The sequence below is a fragment of the Pristiophorus japonicus genome, chromosome 20 (assembly GCF_044704955.1).
Source record: "Pristiophorus japonicus isolate sPriJap1 chromosome 20, sPriJap1.hap1, whole genome shotgun sequence".
Lineage (NCBI taxonomy): Eukaryota > Metazoa > Chordata > Chondrichthyes > Pristiophoridae > Pristiophorus > Pristiophorus japonicus.
Window position 1 is genome coordinate 14,927,027 of NC_091996.1, and position 25,739 is coordinate 14,952,765.

The 25,739-nt window shown below is 48.0% G+C and overlaps 1 protein-coding gene across 4 annotated transcripts in view; it reads left to right on the forward strand.

The window, feature by feature from the left end:
- The window catches only part of LOC139233174 (adenylate kinase isoenzyme 1-like), a 220,494-nt gene extending 197,979 nt beyond the window's left edge, over positions 1-22,515 (forward strand). For all 4 annotated transcript variants that reach the window (XM_070863777.1, XM_070863778.1, XM_070863781.1 and 1 more), the window contains 2 exons: positions 18,043-18,234; positions 20,592-22,515. In XM_070863777.1, coding sequence (XP_070719878.1) covers positions 18,043-18,234; positions 20,592-20,660 — 261 coding nt within the window. In that variant the 3' untranslated portion in view covers positions 20,661-22,515. The remainder of the gene's footprint in view (positions 1-18,042; positions 18,235-20,591) is intronic.
- Positions 22,516-25,739: the final 3,224 nt, after the last annotated feature.

Genomic DNA, 25,739 nt, shown 5'->3' on the forward strand with positions numbered 1-25,739 from the left:
TGTCTGGTCATCGTCTCATTGCTGTTTGACGGAGCTTGCCGTGCGCAATATGGCAGCTGTGATTCCCACGTTGTAACAGTGACTACACTTCAAAAATACTTAATTGGCGGGGGTAAAGCATTTTGTGACATCCTGGGGTTGTGAAAGACGCTATATTAATGCAAGTTCTTTCCTTCTTTCCTTCGTTCTTTGCTTGGCTCGAGGTCATGCTGTATGGCATCCTGCATTGCTAGAGTAGATAATCTTCTTTCATACGGTGGTATCAGAGCAAATCAAGGGTCAATATCCAAGTCAGATATTCAGGCCGAAGCTTCCGGTGTAACAGCGTGGATATCTTGTCGGCTGCCTGTGAGTTCCCTCCGAGGGCAGTGCTCAGTGATGTGCTCCAGGGTCTGATTAGGAGCTCCACAGTCACAGGACGGGGAGGCTTTAATCTTCCACCTCTGGAGCAGGTGGCAGCATCGACCGTGACCGGTTCCGAGGCGGTTGATGGTTGTCCACTGTTTGCGAGGAAGGTTTGATCCTTCAGGTTGTACTGTGGGCTCCTCGCTAAGGAATCCATTCCGTATGTCGCAGATCTTCCAAGCATTTCGCCGTCGGTCATCGAGGCTGAGGGGAGATCGCTGAAGGGCTTCGGCGACGGTCCGAAATGGCCTTCTAGATTTGAGACGGATCGGTGGTCGGTTGTTCACGTCGGTCTGGATCGGCATGTCTTTGCTGGTGTAGCGGTTGTATTCTCTGGAGACGGCATATTCGCGGCATAGGTGTGGTGGTGCGATGTTTGCCAGCACGGGCAGCCTAGGTGTTGGTGTCGATAAAAGCACACCGGTGATAATTCTCATAGTAGAATTCAGCTGGACATCAACGGATTTGACATGCGGACTTGAGTAGATCAGTCCTGCAAGGTCAGGGGTCACATCGCTATGACGCCTCCCAGACATTCCCTTTTTCTTTCTCGTGACATTGTCTGAGGACAGGATCAGGCTCATAAGAAATAGGAGCAGGAGGAGGCCATTTGGCCCCTCGGGCCTGCTCCGCTATTCAATAAGATCATGGCTGATCTGATCTTGGCCTCAACTCCACTTCCCTGCCCACTCCCCATAACCCTTGACTCCCTTATCGTTCAAGAATATGTCTATCTCCACCTTAAATATATTCAATGACCCAGCCTCCACAGCTCTCTGGAGCAGAGAATTCCAAAGATTCATGACCCTCTGAGAGAAGAAATTCCTCCTCGTCTCCATTTTAAATGGGCGGCCTCTTATTCTAAAAGTATGTCCCCTAGTTCTAGATTCCCCCACGAGGGGAAACATCCTCTCTGCATCTACCCTGTCCAGTCCCCTCAGAATCTTATACATTTCAATCAGATCACCTCTCATTCTTCTAAACTCCAATGAGTATCGGCCCAACTTGCTCAACCTTTCTTCATAAGACAACCCTTTCATTCCGGAATCAACCTAGTGAACGTTCTCTCCAATGCAAGTTCTCCAATCCTTCCTTAAATATGGAGGCCAAAACTGTACGCAGTACTCCAGGTGTGTGCTCACCAAAGTCGACTTCTCTGCTTTTAGTTTCCATCCCCCTTGCAATAAAGGCCAACATTCCATTTGCCTTCCTGATTATTGCTGTACCTGCATACTTAATTGCAATTGGTCGAACAGCCTGCTGACGGTCTGCGTCTAGCCTCAGCCATTACAACTAGCAGCTTGGGGATAGCTGGTCCCCCACCATCAACATCCTGGGGGTCACCATTGACCAGAAACATAACTGGATCAGCCACATAAATACTGTGGCAACAAGAGCAGGTCAGAGGCTGGGTATTCTGCGGCGAGTGTCTCACCTCCTGACTCCCCAAAGACTTACCACCATCTACAAGGCACACGTCAGGAGTGTGATGGAACACTCTCCACTTGCCTGGATGAGTGCAGCACCGACAACACTCAAGAAGCTCAACACCATCCAGGACAAAGCAGCCTGCTTGATTGGCACCCCGTCTACCACCTTAAACATTCACTCCCTCCACCACCGGCGCCCCCTGGCTGCAGTGTGTACCATCTACAAGATGCACTGCAGCAACTCGCCAAGGCTTCTTCGACAGCACCTCCCGAACCCACGACCTCTACCACCTAGAAGGACAAGGGCAGCAGGGGAATGGGAGCACCACCACCCTCCAAGTTCCCCTCCAAGTCACACACCATCCTGACTTGGAAATATATCGGCTGTTCCTTCGTCGTCGCTGGGTCACAATCCTGGAACTCCCTCCCTAACAGCACTGTGGGAGCACCTTCACCACACGGACTGCAGCGGTTCAAGAAGGCGGCTCACCACCACCTTCTCAAGGGGCAATTAGGGATGGGCAATAACTGCTGGCCTTACCAGCGATGTCCACATCCCATGAGTGAATTTTTAAAAAACAAACCTGCTGTGTCCAAATGGGAGGTACGGCTGGGGAAAACGATGAAGAGATTGGTGCTGATGGTATTGCAGAGATTGCTGATCATCTGGTATGATCACAGTCTGCTACTTGGAAGTGCCTGAAAGCTTCCAGTTTTGCTTAGGATTTGATTGAGGAATGTAAATCGGGAAACATTTGTGGGCGTGGTGGGATGACTTTAACTTTGGGCGTCCTTGTAGAACGGGCGATACAGATTCAACCGCCTGTTACACATTCTATTCTGACAATTGGCATACAACCAGATCAGTCAGTGACGCATCAATACATGACAGGGGTCCGCTGAATGAGCCTGTCCCAGAGCCCGAGACCAGCCATAGTTGTTTGTGGAGCTGTAAATAGTTCAACAGTGTAATGTATTTGCTTCATGGGTTCTTTGCTTAAGAATTCATAGCAACACATTGCTGTTAAGAACTAGTTGGTTTATTAACAAAAGGTTTAACAATCACACTACACATTACCGGCTCATCCACCAGGCTCACAACCACCTGCCTCATCGTGGACCCGAACCCAACTGGCTGGGGTTTTATTGAGTCTTGTGAACATCACATGACTGGCTAAGCCACTCCCAACTCAACAGCTCCACCAACCTGTGAGCATCCTCACAGGTCCATACATTACAATAATAAACAGGTATTGCATTACCAGGAAAACACATGCTTCAAACCCTCACAATAGATGTCTTTATACAACTAAACTTGGGGGTCGTTTAGTCTGGTCTGAAGTGGTAATGAGTGAATTCCTTTTGTGCTTAATAACCAAAGTCACAAAGAATTATTAACATACATTCCCTTTGATTTTGCTTGTCCATGTGTATTCATTAGTGGAATTGGCTTGACCAAGGTCAGTGGGCTTGAAAATGCAGGGGAGCTGACGTAATGTCGGTAGAAATGTTAACGTCCATGTACTCCACCTGGGTTAATCATCCACGGTGATTAACCAATGGAGTGCCAGCTTTTCTGGTGTAATTTAAGCTTGCTGACACAGTCAGGCTCAGCGGGGACCATTTTGACTTTGGGCTATGTCAGATCAGCCGCCCCCGGGTACACCTCTCCCGGTTTTCATTTCCAGTGAAGTCGTGGAAACAATGGGGAGAGATGTGTAATGGGTGGCTGGATCGATGTCGCTCATTTTAACACAATCAACCAAGGTCGAAATTCCACCACCCATCCCCTCCCCCAAGACCCACTTTGCAGCAATGGTGCACAAATCAGGGTGCCAGGCAGTGTCTGTGATCCAACCCTTGACAACAGGGGGACAAAATTTCCCCCTGACCAGAGAGTACACATCATCATCATCATAGACAGCCCCTCGGAATCGAGGAAGACTTGCTTTCACTCCAAAACTGAGTCCTTAGGTGGCTGAACAGTCCAATATGAGAACTACAGTCCCTGTCACAGATGGGACAGATAGTCGTTGAGGGAAAGGGAGGATGGGATTGGTTTGCTGCACAATCTTTCCGCTGTCTGCGCTTGGTTTCTGCACGCTCTCGGCGCTGAAACTCGAGGTGCCCTGCACCCTCCCGGATGCTCTTCCTCCACTTAGGGCGGTCTATGGCCAGGGACTCCCAGGTGTCGGTGGGGATGTCGCACTTTATCAGGGAGGCTTTGAGGGGGGGTCCTTGTAACATTTCCTCTGCCCACCTTTGGCTCGTTTGCCGTGTAGGAGTTCTGAGTCGAGCGCTTGCTTTGGGAGCCTCGTGTCTGGCCTGCGAACGATGCGGCCCCGCCCAGCGGAGCTGATCGAGTGTGGTCAGTGCTTCGATGCTGGGGATGTTGGCCTGGCCAGAGAGTAAGCGCACTCACCGAATTCTTAGTTGGACCTATATTCACCTCTGCGGTGTGTGTTTGTGTTTGTGGTTGGGGGGGGGGGCGATGTCGAGGTGCGGAGGTGCCGTTGTAGCAGGGCAGCCGTTTCTCTGGGTCATCAGCTTAAGGGGAGGGGTCCGCAGCGAGCTCTGCGTGGGGTTTAGTTCGGCCCAGTGGGCCGCCAGGGAAGGTTCCGGCCGGGGCAGCGGCCTGGCACCCAAGCCGCGGCCGCCGTTGTCGGGCCGACCTCGGAGTCGGCCGACAATGTAAATAACATGGCAGCCGCAGCAACGCGCCCTCCCCTTTTAAGGGGGGACGCGCTGCCCAGTCACACACACAGCTTCCCGCTGGGGAGCGGCGGCAGCCTCACTCTCGCGGGACAATATCCCGCGGTGGTCGGTGGGGGCGGGGGGGGGGGGTCAGCGCGTGCCCGTCCGGTGACCACACAGGCGGCGCGGAAACCTGTTCCCAGCCGCTCCCGGCCCGGGGGCAATACAGGAAGGGTTGGCCCATCCATCTGCCTCCAGTCGGTGAGGCCTTTCCGCTCTTAGAGGCGGTAATGGAGCTCAAGGAGGGGGCAGTTTCGGCCCCCAAGGCATCCATCGTAAATCATTCAGGCAACAGCGGACACAAAACAATTTAGACACCTTCAGTTACACAGGAGCATCCCATTTCTTTATCACGTCCATTGCAGCAGGAAACAAAAATCACAACGGAGGATTTAGTGAAGATAAAAAGAGGGGACTGTTTTGGATCGAGCCTGGCAAAGGGTCTACACCTGAAATGTTTACCTGCCTATTTAGTTTCGGGATACGAACAGACCAGGCACATGTTTCCAGAATTCATAGTCAGCGAAACTTGCAGCACAGAAGGAGGCCATTGTGCCCATCGTGTCTGTGAAGGATCAGTCGGGTTTTGTCCCACAACCCCCACTTAATGTCGCTCATCCTGTAAATTCCTTATCCTCTAGTACCTGTCCAATTGTCAGTTTTAATTTAAGATTTAGGTGTTCCTGTGATATATGATGTACAATTCCCACCATAGTTCAACTGAATGTAGAGAGGTCATAGCTGAGGTAACACAATTGGAACGCAGGGATGGTTTGGGGAAATCGTTCTTAAACTGGGAAAACTTGCACAGGCAGGGATTTGATTTTCGCATTATGCACATTCTGGGTAAGACAGGAAGGTGCACATTACCCCGAAGGCTGTGAGTGATTCAGTCATGAAAATAAACAAGTTGTGCGCAGTGCAAGGTGATACAGCTTGAAATGAAAGAGTTGCTTTACAGTCTTGCCGACACTCGTGATGTCGAATGTCTCAACGCCTGTGATTCTCCTCTCTGTCAGTGTCAGCCGTGGCTCAGTGGGTAACGCACTCGCCTCGGAGTTAGAATGGTCGTGGGTTCAAGCCCCACTCCACAGACTTGAGCACATAATCTAGGCTGTCACTCCAGTGCAGTGCTGAGGGAGAGCTGCACTGTCTGAGATGCTAAACCGAGGCCCCGTCTGCTCTCTCAGGTGGGCGTAAAAGATCCCATGGCTGCTATTTTGAGTTCTCCCCGGAGTCCTGGCCAATATTTAGTCCTCAACCCACATCACTAAAAAACAGATGATTTGATCATTCTGTGATCGCTGTCAGGTGGACATAAAACACACTTTATACTGTGTGATTTCCATTTCCCACGCCAACTGGCTTGCAAATGAATTTAAGAGTGCAGATGCTGCAGTTAACTTTGCTGCCTCAACAATTTCCTGAGCTGTGTGCCCCTGTCATTGCCTGTAATGATGGCAACTAACGATGGCTAAGGGGAGAGAAAATGCACTGGTGCAGAAATCCCAGTTTCTTCTTCCCGCGGGCATTCGACTAAAAATAGGACAAACGATGCACACTTACCTTTTGGTCGACCGCTCACCAGAGATCCCAGTCCTGAGGCCTCCTCCTCTTGCGCAACGGAGTGCGTTCATGTTGGGACGTCCAACGGAGTCACTGGGGCCTGGACACCCAATCACGGTAAAGTATTTTCTCATTCCTAGTAATAGGAGTTTCGTAAGTCCGAAACTGCTATTACTATGAATGAGAAACACCCCCAAACACGACATAAAACATTAAAAAAAAACACCTCACATAAATACATTATAGAAATTAAAGTTGATAGAAATGTTTTTGAAAAAAAACAATTTGCCGATTTTTAAAAAAAGTTTTAATTATGGTTTAAAATAAAATTACCTGAGTGGGCAGGGTTTTTAACAGAAATATAAGAACATAAGAAATAGGAACAGGAGTAGGCCATACGGCCCCTCGAGCCTGCTCCGCCATTCAATAAGATCATGGCTGATGTGATCATGGACTCAGCTCCACCTCCCTGCCCGCTCCCCATAACCCCTTATTGTTTAAGAAACTGTCTATTTCTGTCTTAAATTTATTCAATGTCCCAGCTTCCACAGCTCTCTGAGGCAGCAAATTCCACAGATTTACAACCCACTGAGAAGAAATTTCTCCTCATCTCTATTTTAAATGGGCCCCTTATTCTAAGATTGTGCCCTCTAGTTCTAGTCTCCCCCATCAGTGGAAACATCGTCTCTGCATCCACCTTGTCAAGCCCCCTCATAATCTTATACGTTTCGGTAAGATCGCCTCTCATTCTTCTGAACTCCAATGAGTAGAGGCCCAACCTACTCAACCTTTCCTCATAAGTCAACTCCCTCATCCCCGGAATCAACCTAGTGAACCCTCTCTGAACTGCCTCCAAAGCAAGTATATCCTTTCATAAATATTGAAACCAAAACTGCACGCAGTATTCCAGGTGTGACCTCACCAATACCTTATATAGCTGAAGCAAGACTTCCCTGCTTTTATACTCCATCCCCTTTGCAATAAAGGCCAAGATACCATTGGCCTTCCTGATCACTTGCTGTACCTGCATACTAATACTTTTGTGTTTCACGCACAAGTACTCCCAGGTCCTGCTGCACTGCAGCACTTTGCAATCTTTCTCCATTTAAATAATAACTTGCTCTTTGATTTTTTTTTTCTGCCAAAGTGCATGACTCCACACTTTCCAACATTATACTCCATCTGCCAAATTTTTGCCCACTCACTTAGCCTGTCTATGTCCTTTTGCAGATTTTTTGTGTCCTCCTCACACATTGCTTTTCCTCCCATCTTTGTATCATCAGCAAACTTGGCTACGTTACACTCGGTCCCTTCTTCTAAGTCGTTAATATAGATTGTAAATAGTTGGGGTCCCAGCACTGATCCCTGCGGCACCCCACTAGTCACTGATTGCCAACCAGAGAATGAACCATTTATCCCGTCTCTCTGTTCTCTGTTAGTTAGCCAATCCTCTCTCTATGCTAATATGTATTTTTAAATTTTATTTTTATATGTTTTTAAACTCTTACTCTGTCCTCATCCCAATGACGCTTACAGAAGACAATCTCCAGGAAATACCACGTACACCCAATTAGAGGGACATAGAGCAGCTCCTGTTTCGCCAACATGTTGGAGCTCTGTAAACAAAAGGGCAATAACCAGCATATACAACACAGGCCACACCTGATCGGCACCACACGACCGAACACTGGGAACCCGTGGACAAACCAACATCCACACACCCCCTGAACCCAACCTCACCTCACCGACCCCCTCACTGACACTGTCGCAATCTCGACCTCCGATAAACGACTCCGACACCTTCAGCTCCGGCAGAAGTTTCTTTAATTTACTTGCTAGCAAGGGAAAGGTCACACTCAGTCAATGGCTAAGTGACCACCTCCGCAATGGTACAGTTTCACGAGATATTTATACAGTAAAACCCAAGTTATGGCCTCTCCCTGTGTATTGGCTCTGTCTCGCAGTCAGTGAATACAGATAAAGAGTTAATTACTACATCCTTGTCCTGACATGGTTTCCAGATATTTCCTTTTGTCAGGGTTATTAGTTGGCCAGCCGGCCACCACTCGATGAGAGTGTGGTAATGAGCTATTACCTGCCTTGCATTGTGTCAGGATGGTCCAGTTTCCTGGTCAGTTATCTTTTTGCATCAAATGGATGAGGTCTCTACAAGAGATAATGGCTGGTGGTTTGAGTACTTCAAAAAGGGTGGGGTGGGGTGGAACTGGTGTCGTATAGACAATAGGAGAGCACCATGGGGGGGGGGGGGTACTTGTCTCAGCAGGACTTGCCTCCCAGCTGTCTGGTGGCAATCAGCCATTTCAAGCCAGGTTTAGCTGTTTAAGCAAGCCGACTGCTTTATGGAGAAATTTCTGGAAGGACCAGGACTCCATTTTGTTATATAATGCAAAGGGCACAAAAATACCGTGTGGTATCAGCTTAGATGAAAATACATTTCCACAACACCCTCGACCCGCTCTGCTCACAAGGCTACCTGGGGGGAAGGGGCCATTCACCCCCTCACCGGCAAATCAGGCACTTGCAGTTTACAGTTGGACTGGGGTTTTAGTGTCTCGGCCTTTGACCCTGGCTCAGTATATTTTACAGGGGCATGAGTTCAGGGCCAGGAGCCCAGGGGCAGCACGGGCCAGCCCACACTGCGATATGTGTGCGTACTAGGTCCGTGCAGCAGAGCAGCTCTCCAGTTGTCTTGGATAACCCTCGCCACTGGACCAAGACCCGTGTCAAGCCCGTGTGGTGGCTGGTGTGCAACGGCCACCACACGTTAAAAAAATCCACGCACAGGCATCTTCCACCCCTCAGGATGTAGTTCGGGCTCTGGAATATTAGGTCCTTCATTGAAACACCTGTGAACTCATCCTTTTTTGGCGTGGAAGCAAGTCATCCTCGATTCGAGGGACTGCCTATGATGATGAAACTCTTACGCTGGTAAAAGTAGGCTATGCACCTGCTTTCACCAGGCACAAGAGTTTTCAGGACATTCGCAGGGCAAGAGATGGGCAAAAAGCCCAATCTCTGCCGTGGGAATGTTCTGCTCCCCGAGATGCAGCCACCTGTCAAGCCAGAAACTTGACAGATCGGAAAAGCTGGTTCATACGCACCGGAAATTCCGTACAGGCCTGGGGAGGCTGGAATTTCGGGCTACTGTCGCTGCAGCACACCGCTCGAGCCGTCAAGCAACAGGCTGCACTCGTGTTGATACAGATATCATAAAACATTTAAAAAACGCCTCACATAAATACATTATAGAAATTAATCTAAGTTAAGGTTCAAAGACCAGGCCCTCAAATCTGCCACCAAGCTCATGGTCTACGGGGCTGTAGTAATACCCGCCCTCCTGTATGGCTCGGAGACATGGACCATGTACAGTAGACAACTCAAGTCGCTGGAGAAATACCACCAACGATGTGTCCGCAAGATCCTGCAAATCCCCTGGGAGGACAGACGCACCAACATCAGCATCCGCGACCAGGCCAACATCCCCAGCATTGAAGCACTGACCACACTTGATCAGCTCCGCTGGGCAGGCCGCATTGTTCGCATGCCAGACATGAGACTCCCAAAGCAAGTGCTCTACTCGGAACTCCTTCACGGCAAACGAGCCAAAGGTGGGCAGAGGAAATGTTGCAAGGACACCCTCAAAGCCTCCCTGATAAAGTGCAACATCCCCACCAACATCTGGGAGTCCCTGGCCATAGACCGCCCTAAGTGGAGGAAGTGCATCCAGGAGGGCACTGAGCACCTCGAGTCTCATTGCCGAGAGCATGCAGAAATCAAGCGCAGGCAGTGGAAAGACTGTGCGGCAAATCTGTCCCACCCACCCCTCCCCTCAACGACTATCTGTCTCACCTGTGACAGGGACTGTGGTTCTCGTATTGAACGGTTCAGCCACCTAAGGACTCATTTTTAGAGTGGAAGCAAGTCTTCCTCGATTCCGAGGGACTGCCTATGATGATGATGATGCACTCTTGTTAATACAGCTGCATAGATTAAAAAGAAAGACTTGCATTTATATAGCGTCTTTCACAGTCATCGGACATCTCAAAGCGCTTTACAGCCAATTAAATACTTTTGTAATGTGGGAAACGCGGCAGCCAATTTTCCCACAAGCAAGCTCCCACACACAGCAATGTGATAATGACCAGATAATGTTTTTTTTGTTACTTTAATTGAGGGATAAATATTATCCAAGTACATACTTGTCAGAGAGTGTCCAGTATTTACTGGGGAGCGCATGTACAGGCGAGTTTCATTCTGAGCACCTGCTCTCTGAATAGGATTGAAATATACACTTCACTGAAAGAATGAGCGTAGGGAGATTAAAGAAAGTATAAACTGGCCGATCGAATTTGCGAGTTTTATAAACAGGGGCCATTGCGTACAGGAGTAAAGAAAATCATTTCAATATAGGTCTTCCTAATTTCTCCCTCAGTGTCTCAGCCAAAGGAGCAGCTGATGACTTTAACTGGGTTAGGGAGGGAAAAAACATTCAGCCAGGCTTGCTGCTCCTGACTGCTACCAGGTGACCCTTCACTGGAAACTGGGTGTGTGTGGAAATCGGGTGAGGATAAGATCGAGCTTGGCTGTGACAACTTTCATGGTCAAATAACCTGTCAACACTCACTGTTCAGGCTTTACTTTGCAAATGGCAGGGGCCGTGGGGGAGGAGGGGGGGGGAGAAAATTGTGGTGGGGGGGGCCGGAAAGGACTTTACTAAATTGGTCGTGTCATTGAAGGAAGCCACAATGATAGCTGGTGTGGAATATGGGAATGTCGCACTGGTGCAAGAGGAAGTAGTCTTCTGAGGTGAAAGAAAACAAACGTTTTGCATTTATATAGCACCTTTCACAACCACCAGATATCTCTCAGTGCTTTACAACCAATGAAGTACAATCACTGTTGTAACATGGGAAATGCAACAGCCAAGCAGCAATGTGATAATGACCATATAACCTGAATTTGTTATGTTGATTGAGGGATAAATATCAGCCAGGACACCAGGGATAACTCCCCTGCTCTTCTTCGAAATAGTGCCATGGGATCTTTTACATCCATTTACATAGAAACATAGAAAATAGGTGCAGTAGTAGGCCATTTGGCCCTTCGAGCCGGCACCACCATTCAATAAGATCATGGCTGATCATTCCCTCAGTACCCCTTTCCTGCTTTCTCTCCATACCCCTTGATCCCTTTAGCCGTAAGGGCCATATCTAACTCCCTCTTGAATATATCCAATGAACTGGCATCAACAACTCTCTGCGGTAGGGAATTCCACAGGTTAACAACTCTCTGAGCGAAGAAGTTTCTCCTCATCTCAGTCCTAAATGGCCTACCCCTTATCCTAAGACTGTGTCCCCATCTGGAAGTTCTGGACTTCCCCAACATCGGGAACGTTCTTTCCGCATCTAACCTGTCCAGTCCCATAAGTTTGTATGAGATCCCCTCTCATCCTTCTAAACTCCAGTGTATAAAGGCCCAGTTGATCCAGTCTCTCCTCATATGTCAGTCCCGCCATCCCGGGAATCAGTCTAGGTGCAGTAAACCTTCGCTGCACTCCCTCAATCCATGCTGACTTGGATTAGGAGACCAAAACTGAACACAATATTCCAGGTGAGGCCTCACCAAGGCCCTGTACAACTGTAATAAGTCCTCCCTGCTCCTATACTCAAATCCTCTCGCTATGAAGGCCAACATACCATTTGCCTTCTTCACCGCCTGCTGTACCTGCATGCCAACTTTCAATGACTGATGTACCATGACACCCAGGTCTTGTTGCACCTCCCCCTTTCCTAATCTGCCGCTATTCAGATAATATTCTGCCTTTGTGTTTTTGCCCCCAAAGTGGATAACCTCACATTTATCCACATTATACTGCATCTGCCATGCATTTGCCCACTCACCTAGCGCGTCCAAGTCACCCTGCAGTCTTTTAGCGTCCTCCTCACAGCTCACACCGCCACCCAGTTTAGTGTCATCGGCAAACTTGGAGATATTACACTCAATTCCTTCATCTAACTCATTAATGTATATTGTAAAGAGCTGGGGTCCCAGCACTGAGCCTTGCGGCACTCCACGAGTCACTGCCTGCCATTCTGAAAAGGACCCATTTATCCCGACTCTCTGCTTCCTGGCTGCCAACCAGTTCTCTATCCATGTCAGTACATTACCCCCAACACCATGTGCTTTAATTTTGCACACCAATCTCTTGTGTGGGACCTTGTCAAAAGCCTTTTGAAAATCCCAATACACCACATCCACTGGTTCTCCCTTGTCCACTCTACTAGTTACATCCTCAAAAAATTCCAGAAGAATCGTCAAGCATGATTTCCCTTTCATAAATCCATGCTGACTTGGACCAATCCTGTCACTGCTTTCCAAATGCACTGCTATTTCATCTTTAATAATTGATTCCAACATTTTCTCCACTACTGATGTCAGGCTAACCCGGTCTATAATTACCCATTTTCTCTCTCCCTCCTTTTTTAAACAGTGGTGTTACATTACCTACCCTCCAGTCCATAGGAACCGATCCAGAGTCGATAGAAAATGATCACCAATGCATCCACTATTTCTAGGGCCACTTCCTTAAGTACTCTGGGATGCAGACTATCAGGCCCCGCCTTCAAGCCCATCAATTTCCCTAACATAATTTCCCGCTTTATAAGGATATCCTTCAGTTCCTCCTTCTCACTAGACCCTCGGTCCCCTAGTATTTCTGGAAGATTATTTGTGTCTTCCTTTGTGAAAACAGAACCCAAGTATTTGTTGAACTGGTCCGCCATTTCTTTCTTCCCCATTATAAAATCACCTGAATCTGGCTGCAAGGGACCTACGTTTGTTTTCACTAATCTTTTTCTCTTCACATATCTATAGAAGCTTTTGCAGTCAGTTTTTAATGTCCCCGGCAAGCTTCCTCTCATACTCTATTTTCCCCCTCCTAATTAAACACTTTGTCCTCCTCTGCTGTATTACAAAATTCTCCCAGTCCTCAGGTTTGCTGCTTTTTCTGGCCAATTTATATGCCACTTCCTTGGATTTAACACTCTCCTTAATTTCCTTTGTTAGCCACGGTTGAGCCACCTTCCCCATTTTATTTTTACTCCAGACAGAGATGTACAATTGTTGAAGTTCATCCATGTGATCTTTAAATGTTTGCCATTGCCTATCCACCGTCAACCCTTTAAGTATCACTCGCCAGTCTATTCTAGCCAATTCACGTCTCATACCATCGAAGTTACCTTTCCCCAAGTTCAGGACCCTAGTCTCTGAATTAACTGTGTCACTCTCCATCTTAATAAACATAGAAACATAGAAAATAGATGCAGGAGTAGGCCATTCGGCCCTTCGAGCCTGCACCGCCATTCAATAAGATCATGGCTGATCATTCCTTCAGTACCCCTTTCCTGCTTTCTCTCGATACCCCTTGGTCCCCTTAACTGTAAGAGCCATATCTAACTCCCTCTTGAATATATCCAATGAACAGGCATCAACAACTCTCTGCGGCAGGGAATTCCACAGGTCAACAACTCTCTGAGTGAAGAAGTTTCTCCTCATCTCAGTCCTAAATGGCCTACCCCTTATCCTAAGACTGTGTCCCCTGGTTGTGGACTGCCCCAACATCGAGAACATTCTTCCCGCATCTAACCTGTCCAGTCCTGTCAGGATCTTATATGTTTCTATGAGATCCCCTCTCATCCTTCTTAACGCCAGTGAATAAAGGCCCAGTTGATCCAGTCTCTCCTCATATGACAGCCCAGCCATCCCTGGAATCAGTCTGGTGAACCTTCGCTGCACTCCCTCAATAGCAAGAACGTCCTTCCTCAGATTAGGAAACCAAAACTGAACACAATATTCCAGGTGAGGCCTCACTAAGGCCCTGTACAACTGCAGTAAGACCTCCCTGCTCCTATATTCAAATCCCCTAGCTATGAAGGCCAACATGCCATTTGCCTTCTTTACTGCCTGCATGCCCACTTTCAATGACTGATGAACCATGACACCCAGGTCTCGTTGCACCTCCCCTTTTTCTAGTCTGCCGCCATTCAGATAATATTCTGCCTTCGAGTTTTTGCCCCCAAAATGGACAACCTCACATCTATCCACACTATACTGCATCTGCCATGTATTTGCCCACTCACCTAATCTGTCCAAGTCACCCTGCAGCCTCTTAGCGTCCTCCTCACAGCTCACACCGCCACCCAGTTTAGTGTCATCCGCAAACTTGGAGATATTACACTCTATTCCTTCATCCAAATCGTTAAGGTATATTGTAAATAGCTGGGGTCCCAACACTGAGCCCTGTGGCACCCCACCAGTAACTGCCCGCCATTCTGGCCACTCTTCCCTAAGGGACCTCGCACAACAAGATTGTTAATTAGTCCTTTCTCATTACACATCACCCAGCCTAGGATGGTCAGCCCTCTAGTTAGTTCCTCGACATATTGGTCTAGAAAACCATCCCTAAAAAACTCCAGGAAATCCTGCTCCACCTCATTGCTACCAGTTTGGTTAGCCCAGTCAATATGTAGATTAAAGTCGCCCATGATAACTGCTGTACCTTTGTTGCATGCATCCCTAATTTCTTGTTTGATGCTGTCCCCAACCTCATTACTACTGTTTGGTGGTCTGTACACAACTCCCACTTTGGTATTCCGTAGCTCCACCCATACAGATTCCACATCATCCAAGTTAATGTCCTTCCTTACTATTGCATTAATTTCCTCTTTAACCAGCAACGCTACCCCACCTCCTTTTCCTTTCTGTCTATCCTTCCTAAATGTTGAATACCCCTGGATGTTGAGTTCCCAGCCTTGGTCACCCTGGAGCCATGTCTCCGTGATGCTAATTATGTCATATCCGTTAATTGCTATCTACACAGTTAATTCGTCCACATTATTCTGAAAACTCCTCGCATTGAGGCACAGAGCCTTCAGGCTTGTCTTTTTAACACCCTTTGCCCCTTTTAGATTTTGTTGTAATGTAGCCCTTTTTGCTTTGGGTTTCTCTGCCCTCCACTTTTACTTTTCTTCTTTCTATGTTTTGCTTCTGCCCCCATTCTACTTCCGTCTGTCTCCCTGCATAGGTTCCCATCCCCCTGCCATATTAGTTTAACCCCTCCCCAACACCAATAGCAAACACTCCCCCTCGGATATTGGTTCCGGTCCTGGCCAGGTGCAGACCAGAAGGGGCCTCGGTTTAACGTGTCATCTGAAAAACGGCACCTCCGACAGTGCAGCGCTCCCTCAGCACTGCACTGGAGTGTCAAACCTAGAGTTATGTGCTCAAGTCCATGGAGTGGAACTTGAATCCACAACCTTCTGACTCAGAGGCAAGTGTGCTACCCACTGAGCCACAGCTGACATGTGCCTAACTCAGGCCGTACCTGATCTAGAAGTATTTGATGGGACAGTGTAAAGGGAGCTTTGCTTTGTATCCAACCTGTGCTCTACCTGATTTGGGAGTGTTTGACGGGACAGTGTAGAGCGAGCTTTGCTCTGTATCCAATCTGTGCTGTACCTGATCTGGGAGAGTTTGATGGGACAGTGTAGAGCGAGCTTTGCTCTGTATCCAGTCTGTGCTGTACCTGATCTGGGAGAGTTTGATGGGACAGTGTAGAGCGAGCTTTGTTCTGTATCCAGTCTGTGCTCTACCTGATCTAGGAGAGTTTGACGGGACAGTGTAGAGCGAGCTTTGCTCTGTATCCAGTCTGTGCTCTACCTGATCTGGGAGTGTTTGATGGGACAGTGTAGAGCGAGCTTTGCTCTGTATCCAGTCTGTGCTGTACCTGATCTGGGAGAGTTTGATGGGACAGTGTAGAGCGAGCTTTGCTCTGTATCCAGTCTGTGCTGTACCTGATCTGGGAGAGTTTGATGGGACAGTGTAGAGCGAGCTTTGCTCTGTATCCAGTCTGTGCTCTACCTGATCTGGGAGAGTTTGATGGGACAGTGTAGAGCGAGCTTTGCTCTGTATCCAGTCTGTGCTGTACCTGATCTGGGAGAGTTTGACGGGACAGTGTAGAGCGAGCTTTGCTCTGTATCCAGTCTGTGCTCTACCTGATCTGGGAGTGTTTGATGGGACAGTGTAGAGCGAGCTTTGCTCTGTATCCAGTCTGTGCTCTACCTGATCTGGGAGAGTTTGACGGGACAGTGTAGAGCGAGCTTTGCTCTGTATCCAGTCTATGCTCTACCTGATCTGGGAGTGTTTGATGGGACAGTGTAGAGCGAGCTTTGCTCTGTATCCAGTCTGTGCTGTACCTGATCTGGGAGAGTTTGACGGGACAGTGTAGAGCGAGCTTTGCTCTGTATCCAGTCTGTGCTGTACCTGATCTGGGAGAGTTTGACGGGACAGTGTAGAGCGAGCTTTGCTCTGTATCCAGTCTATGCTCTACCTGATCTGGGAGAGTTTGACGGGGCAGTGTAGAGCGAGCTTTGCTCTGTATCCAATCTATGCTCTACCTGATCTGGGAGAGTTTGACGGGACAGTGTAGAGCAAGCTTTGCTCTGTATCCAGTCTGTGCTGTACCTGATCTGGGAGAGTTTGACGGGGCAGTGTAGAGCGAGCTTTGCTCTGTATCCAGTCTGTGCTGTACCTGATCTGGGAGAGTTTGACGGGACAGTGTAGAGCGAGCTTTGCTCTGTATTCAGTCTATGCTCTACCTGATCTGGGAGAGTTTGACGGGGCAGTGTAGAGCGAGCTTTGCTCTGTATCCAGTCTATGCTCTACCTGATCTGGGAGAGTTTGACGGGACAGTGTAGAGCGAGCTTTGCTCTGTATCCAGTCTGTGCTGTACCTGATCTGGGAGAGTTTGACGGGGCAGTGTAGAGCGAGCTTTGCTCTGTATCCAGTCTGTGCTCTACCTGATCTGGGAGAGTTTGACGGGACAGTGTAGAGCGAGCTTTGCTCTGTATCCAGTCTGTGCTCTACCTGATCTGGGAGAGTTTGACGGGGCAGTGTAGAGCGAGCTTTGCTCTGTATCCAGTCTGTGCTCTACCTGATCTGGGAGTGTTTGACACTGTCACTGGATGCACAAAGTGGGAATGCTTCCCACTAAAGAATGTAAAATTCACCAAATAACAAAACCAAACTAGGGTTCCGATTTCAGACAAGAGTGAGACAGAAAATGAGACAGGAGGAATGGGAATTCTGAGCTACATTTGAACAAATAAGGTGGTTAAGAAGGCAACGGAATATTTGCTTTTATTAGCCGAAGCATAGAATACAAGAGCAGGAAGGTAATGCTTGAACTGTATAAAACACTAGTTAGGCCACAGCTGGAATACTGCAGCAGTTCTGGTCACCACATTACAGGAAAGATGTGATTGCACTCGAGAGGGTGTAGAGGAGATTTACGAGGATGCTGCCTGGACTGGAAAATTTTAGCTATGAGGAAAGATCGTATAGGCTGGGTTTGTTTTCTTTGGAACAGAGGAGGCTGAGGGGAGAGCTTATTGAGGTGTATAAAATTATGAAGGCCTTGGATAGAGTGGATAAGAAGGACCTATTTCCCTTAGCAGAGTGGTCAACAACCAGGGGGCAATTTAAAGTAAATGGTAGAAGGTTTAGAGGGGAAATGAGGAAACATTTCTACACCCAGAGGGTGGTGGGGGTCTGGAACTCGCTGCCTGAAAGGGTGGTAGAGGCAGAAACCCTCACCACATTTAAAAAGTACTTGGATGTGCACTTGAAGTGCCGTAACCTACAGGGCTACGGACCAAGAGCTGGAAAGTGGGATTAGACTGGATAGCTCTTTGTCGGCCGGCGCGGACACAATGGGCCGGAATGGCCTCCTTCTGTGCTGTAAATTTCTATGATTCTATGACATGTCCTTCAGCTGATTGGTTGGTTGTGTGCTTTCTCGCCCCCACAGATTGGCCCGCCTACCTTGCTCTTGTACATTGATGCTGGTAAAGAAACAATGATCAAACGCCTGCTGGAACGTGCGAAAACTAGCAATCGCGCCGATGACAATGAAACAACAATCAAAAAACGTCTGGAGACCTACTACAAAGCAACCGAACCCGTCATCTGCTTCTATGAGCCGAGGGGTATCATCAGGAAGGTGAGGCTTGAAACGGCAAGAAGGTGACAACGCTGATGAGAATAGTTGGTGGGAGCCTTTTCCCGAAATCCCAGCTCCATGTGTTTAAATCCAGGGTGGCTCAGGAAGTTGGATAGACTGGGGAGGATGTTTCCCCTGGCTGGGAAGTCTAGAACAAGGGGTCACAGTCTCAGGATACGGAGTAGGAAATTTAGGACTGAGATAAGGAGATATTTTTTCACTCCGACGGTGGTGAACCTGTGGAATTCTCTACCACAGAGAGCTGTGGAGGCCAAGTCACTGAATATATTTAAGAGGGAGATAGATAGATTTCTAGACACAAAAGGCATCAAAGGGTATGAGGAAAAAGCGGGAATATGGTGTTGAGATAGAGGATCAGCCATGATCGTATTGAATGGCGGTGCAGACTCCAAGGGCCGAATGGCCTACTACTGCTCCTATTTTCTATGCTTCTATAAGTCAATAAATAAACTGATGGAATTATGAGCTGAAATGAGCATAATGCCCAAATGAGGTGATGCCTGGGTAATCTATGTGAGTGTCTGGAGTTTGTGCACCTGGAGTTTGGGTTGGGTTGTCCAATAGCAGCAGAGGCAGCGGATGCCCCTTGTGAGCTGTGGCTCAGTGGGTCGCACCCTCACCTCTGATGTCAGAAGGTTGTGGGTTCAAGTCCCACTCCAGGGACTTGAGCACATAAATCCAGGCTGACACTCCCAGTGCAGTGCTGAGGGAGTGCTGCACTGTCGGAGGTGCCATCTTTTGGATGAGACGTTAAACCGAGGCCCCGTCTGCTCCCTCAGGTGGATGTAAAATATCCCATGGCCACTATTTTGAAGAAGAGCAGGGGAGTTATCCCCGGTGTCCTGGGGCCAATATTTACCCCTCAATCAACATAACAAAAAACAGATTAGCTGGTCATTATCACATCGCTGTTTGTGGGAGCTTGCTTGTGCGCAAATTGGCTGCCGCGTTTCCCACATTACAGCAGTGACTACACTTTAAAAGTACTTCATTGGCTGTAAAGCACTTTGAGACATCTGGTGGTTGTGAAAGGCGCTATAAAAATCCAAATCTTTCTTCCTTTCTTTATCTACAGGCCACTATTGGCAAATAAAAATAAGGCAAAAGATGGCTGAAGTCGGTGGAGTAGCTGCACTGCAGTGATTGGCTGCTGTCCTGTTTGGGGCCTATAATCTTGGTTAATTGGTCAAGGCAGGGACCGTGAGCTCCCTGTTCAGAGCTCCTACCATCAGCAGGCAGGGAGCAGCATTGGGGAAAACCTGGGAGCAGACCCTTGGGCCTACCTGGTGTTTGACGTGATGAGGACCGGGGATTCATACCCAGAGTTCGTGGTTCCTCGAGTCCAAAACCAAGCTGCATTAGCACAACCTTCACGTCTTCAGACAGATGCCAGCCAATCACATCGGGGATGCCAGCCCACTCACATAGGTCATATTCCCAAAGAAAAACCCAGCTTCCTCCCCCTCCCACACTGGATCAGTTAGTAAATTCACTGCCCTCTCAGACATAGAGACAGGTAAGGTGCCGGGTTTGAAGCCTGTTCTATGCTGAGCTGGCTGATCGCTGCTATTGTGATATGTTGGGGCTGCTACAATTAAGCTCAGTCCCTTTGGGCTCTGGAGAGGAAAAGTAACCCAGGCTCCTGTTCCTTATCGCTTCCCTGCTGGAAAGTGCATCTTTGTGGACTTTGGAACAGGATTGGGCTTGACTGTGGCGCCCCACACAGTGGAATAGCCTTCTGATCATCGCTATCCAGCTCACACATTAAGAATGGCCATTTAGTCTGAGGTACAAGGGGCAGCCTGCACCTGTGAACAGTCGGAACATAGGAACAGGAGTAGGCCATTCGGTCCCTGGAGCCTTTTCCATCATTCAATGAGATCCTGGCTGATCTACAACCTAACTCCACATACCCGCCTTTGGCCCATATCCCTCGATAGCTTTGGTGAACCAAAATCTATCAATCTCCGATTTAAAATGAACAATTGACCCAGCATCAATTGCCGTTTGCGGAACAGTGTTCCAAACTTCTACCACTCAGATGTTTGAAAGATAAGGGAGTCAAAGAGTTATGGGGAGCGGGCAAGGAAGTGGAGTTGAGGCCAAGCTCAGATCAGATGGCCTACTCCTGCTCCTATTTCTTATGTTCCTATGTTCCTTTTGTGTAGAAGTGTTTCCTGTGGAACCGTCCTTCAGAAAGATAGTCACCTTCTGGAGAGGGGCAGGGGAGGTTAGAATTGGAAGGAAATACAGGATTGTACTTGTCTTTAATCAAATGAAAGAAGGAAATCTCGATTTACTCAGCTGCTGTCTGCATTTCTCTCCCCAACCCTTAGATAAATGCGGAGGGTACAGTGGACGATGTCTTTGCTCAAGTTGCGGCTGCTCTCGACGTGTTAAAGTGAACAGGAGACAGAAGCGTTACAACAATAACCCCCTCCTCTCCCTTTTCCCCCTTAACGATGCCTTTATCCTCCCCCCCCCCCCCCCCCACCCTCCGCCCCGTCCTCACTCTCAGCCAATCTTGGAACAGTTGTTACGAAGAAGGCATGTCATTGGTCAAACAAAGCAACCCATGGACTTGACGTGCGGGAACTTGATCGGATCTCTGCCTGCATTGTGTGGTGTCACTGCAGGCACGCACTGTGAAGTTGTCTTTCCCAACGCTGGGCTGTCCAACAACATCCACTGAATGAATGGAACGGGACCCGGCCCCATTTGATGCCAAGACGGCCCCTCCAACAGCAAGCAATGGTCTGACCCCCAGCCCTCTTTGCTTTGCACTCCGACTGCCAACACAGGGCCGCCAGAAGGGCAGCAATTTTTACTTGTCTCAATTGATTATCTGCCAAGAATCGTCAATCACAGAAAACACTCCAGCTTCCAGCAGGGCAATGTGCTGGGGGGGGATTGAGGTCACTTTTTAGCTACTTTCTGGATGTTGATGTTTTTTTCTGGCCCACCTCTGATTTCCCAGCAAGCTTCACAAGCCAGTAATTCGGTATAAAGCTGTCGAGCCCATCGCAGTCCGAGTCTGTTAAACTGATCTCTTTTGTGCGAAGATCATTTGGGATCGTTCAGTGATCAAAAGCCTCCTGCACATCAGAACTGTCCTCTCGAACTCTGGAGCAGGCATTTGCTACTGAATGTTTCTTCTGTGCTAACCAGTTTACAGTTTGCGGACTATGACATCAAAATTGACCCTAATTTTACACTATGAAATCTATTCAAACACCTGGGATAGCTTTTACAGCAATATTTAACCCAAACTCAAATAGAGATAATAATTTTAACCACTTTGATGCCGCCTGCCTTATCTCTTTTTCTCCTATTTTCCTTATTTTAACTTGTTAGTGGGTTTTTCTGTCTGTTTAATCTATCAGTCTTATCCCCTTATAATTAGCTTAAAAGATCATTTTAAGATCTTTCACTACCTCTCCTCTCTTCTCCTGACTCCCACTTTCTCTTTGAGGTGGGAGAAATCACCCCGCCCCCCCTCCCCACCCCCCAAAGAAATACCAGCTGGGTTTTCATTGGTTGAAAATTGGTTTTAAAGGTGTGTCACCCAGCCAATCCAAACCCCTATTCCGAAGACTGGCACACAAGCGGTTCAGTCAGTGACAAGTCAAGACATGAAGGGACTTGTTTGACTCGCTGAAAGAGCCTGTGCCAGTGCCCACGTTCAGCCAGACAAATCCAAATCGACTCAGGAGCGTAGGAACAGGAGGAGGCCATTCACCCCTCCAGCCTGTCTCGCCCTTCAATGAGCCTGTGGCTGATCTGTGTTGCATCACCATCCACCAGCCTTGGTTCCACATCCTTTCATACCCTTGCGGCTTGTTTGTGGACTTGTAAGAGTTCCGCAGTAAACAAAGTACTGTATTAGCTGTAAAACAAATCCTTCATGCTCTTAAAAAGGGCCATTTTTAGCCAGCTTTCGCTAAAATGGCAACTGGAGTCAATATTCTGTAAATGGCAGCGCTTCTATTCCTACCAGCATCTGTTTACTGTATTTATATCTCCCATTACGCATTCCTCGGAACCACCTCCTTCCTGTTACGCTTAACCCTCTGAAGACTCGAAACTAATTTTCCATTTAAGAAAAGTACAACCAGTAATCTTGACTTTATATATAATCTAACATGTACAGCCAGCACTGACCTGTCTGTGAAATTCTGGAGCTGGCTGGTGTGAGATCCAGTTGCAGAATATCACCTGTGTATCATACTCTCGGAATAAATTTCAGGATTAAAAAAAACACCTCGACAGCCTTTGTACATTTTTATTTTGAGGCTCGGAGTGTGAGTGCGGTGCCTCGGGGGGTCACCGCCTGCGCGACCTTTCCTGTCAAAGAGCCAAAGCAAGACGCGACGTACAGACCGAATACCTCGTTCTCCGCGCGGGAGCTCACAGTGGACAATCCACGCCCGCAACCTCTTCAACCACGTTTTGCTCTGTCCCCTTTTCTTTTTTGTAAACTACTGGAGCCCTCACGGTTTTTGTAACAGGCTTGCGCGGCGTTTAAATGAACAAACGTGGTGGAGGGGAGGGAATCAGAGTGACTGTGAACAAAATAAAACCCAGAGTGCTCATTCCCCAATGAAGTCAGCGTTGTGCGCTGTTGTCAAACGAAGATTTTATTGCATTCGGACGCGTTTTCTTTGGGGTTGGATTTTCAGTCGGAGGCTTCTTGGGGCGTTAATGTCAGGCGGCGGATAAATTTAGCGCCGGGAAAAGGTCTGGGTCGGCAGCCACAGAATTCCGCAGCTGCGCCCTGAGTGTGGAGCGCAACGCTGAGGGAGGCGTTCCACGCTTATCTTGGGACATTCGGCCGGGTGAGCAACTGTCACTAAAGAGACGGATTTGTGGCGCTCTTAAAGTGAGGCGTCCCTGGGAAAAAAAAAAATTGGCACGTAAAACATTCCCAATATATTACTCACCCCAAACAAAGATAAATTGTGGAAAGAAAACTGAAAAAAAAGGAACAATCGCACTTGGCTCATGCAGTCATTCTTTCCCTCACCGTCGCCGGGACAACTCTGACCACCAGCGTTCTCTGCGGGTTGTCTACGGGGGCGCTACGAGTGCTGCGCAAAACATACTTTGAGATCGGGACGATAAAGGGGGACGTTGTACACCGGCATGATGCTCCTGGGCGGTACTGCTCAGACCCGCCTCAAAACCGGCACCCAATTTCACGGCGGGGCGCTGGAAGCTCGCCACCCGGACGCTAATCATTTCCAGACCCATTACCGCCCCCTCCTGGACGCTTACAGAGGCGCAATCCAAATGAAAATCCAGCCCCGAAATTGGTGTTTTAAATAAACTGCTAACAGTTAATGCCTGTGACTATAATAGCAAAGAGTTTCACACCTTCCCATCAGTGTGTTGGTCACCAACATCACACAACACGAGTCCAAAGCAGTGCTGATTTATGGAAGTATTACAGGAGGTTGTAGATGTCCCACATCTTTTTTGTCCTTTCTTCCCGTGTTGTCAACCAATGTTTAAAAAAAAATCTTTCGGCTGTTGCAAACAAACCCAAAACTTGTACCAGTGTTTATTGGAGCCTCAACTGATACTGGGACTGGAGGAGGTGATTGAATGTACATTTAACAAAAACAAAACTGACCTCGCTGTTGTGTTGAGTGAAGTTTCTCTGCCGTCACTGGACGCGCAGTTTTGGCCTTTGCTGTGTTGTTCGCCCGCTTCCCATTTACCTCGGGCCCTCTCGACATTAAGCCGCAGATTTACTGAAGGCAACAAGGGTGCGCAGGACTCTGAAAATCAGTCCTGCCGCCGCTAAGTTCCACCCTTTCAATCTCTTGGTGCTTCGGAGCTATTATTACCAGCTGCCACCCAAGTCACATCGAATCTTATGGCACAGAAAGGGGCCATTCAGCCCAGCATGCCGGTGCCAGCTCTTTGAATGAGCTATCCAATCAGTCCTCCTCCCCCCCGCTCTTTCCCCATAGCCCTGCAACTTTTTAACTTCTTCGCGTATATATCCAATTCCCTTTTGAAAGTTACTATTGAATCTGCGTGCATTCCAGATCATAACAACTCGCTGCATAAAATCATTTCTCCTCATCTCTCTCTGGTTCTTTTGCCAATGACCTTAAATCTGTGTCCTCTGGTTACTGGCCCTCGTACCAGTGGGAACAGTTTCTCCTTAGTTACTCTTTCAAAACTCCTCAATTTCGAATGCCTCTATCACATCTCCCCTTAACCTTCTGTGCTCTAAGGAGAACAATCCCAGCTTCTCTAGTCTCTCCACATAACTAAAGTCTCTGATCCCTGGTACCATTCTAGTAAAGCTCCCTCGCAACCTCTCCAATGCCTTGTACATACAGTGTCTCAAATTCTCTGAAGGGTCTTTAATGTGTTCTGGATGTCACTCAATGGGCAGCACGCTGGAGTTCCAGCATGCAGGGTAGGGGCGGGTTTACATCGACAACGTGTTCCCTGCACCATGTGGGCTCAGTTGGTAGGTAGTACCGACTGAAGGCGATGGATTCATCCCGGGGGCTTCAAAAGAAATAAAAGACTTGCATTTGTATAGCACCTTTCACGACCTCAGGACGTCCCAAAGTGCTTTACAGCCAATGAAGTACCTTTTGAAGTGTAGTCACTGTTGTAATGTAAAAACACGGCAGCTAATTTACGCACAGCAAGCTCCCACAAACAGCAATGTGAGAATGACCTGATAATCTGTTTTAGTGATGTTGGTTGAGGGATAAGTATTGGCCCAGGACATTGGGGGAGAACTCCCCTGTTCTTCTTTGAAATAGTGGCTGTGGGATCTTTTCCGTCCACCTGAGAGAGAGCAGACGGGGCCTCGGTTTAACGTCTCATCTGAAAGACAGCACCTCCAACAGTGCGGCGCTCCCTCAGCACTGCACTGGAGTGTCAGCCTAGATTTTTGTGCTCCAGTCTCTACACATTACCAGTTCATCCACCAGGCTCACAATCACATGCCTCATCGTGGATCCCCTCAAACAAAACTGACTGGGGTTTTATTGAGTCTTGTGAACATCACGTGACTGACAATGCAACAGCTTTACAACTATTTTAATTCTAACTTTAAATCAAGTGCCCCATTTTGGGAAGGGCACTAGAACCCACAAATTTCAAAATTAACTTTTACAGAAAGTTAAATCAAATGAAAATTTGGTTGCCAGGGGTACTGATGCACTTCAGTCCCTCCAGTGCCCCCCTCTTCCAACAGCTCTACAACTCTTTTGTGCTGAAAGAAAATAAACAGTAAATCAAAGTGCCCCCTTATTAAAGGGGGGGGGGGGGGAATTCCAAACACTTTTCAAGTGCCCTTTTTGGGGTTTTTTTTTTTAGGGCACCGTGATGCAAATTATACAAGTGCCCCCTGACTGCGGGGGGGGAAACTAAAACCTGGCATTAAAACAAATTAAACTTTAAAACATATAAAATCAAATTAAAATTTGATTCCAACGGCTCTACAAAACTGT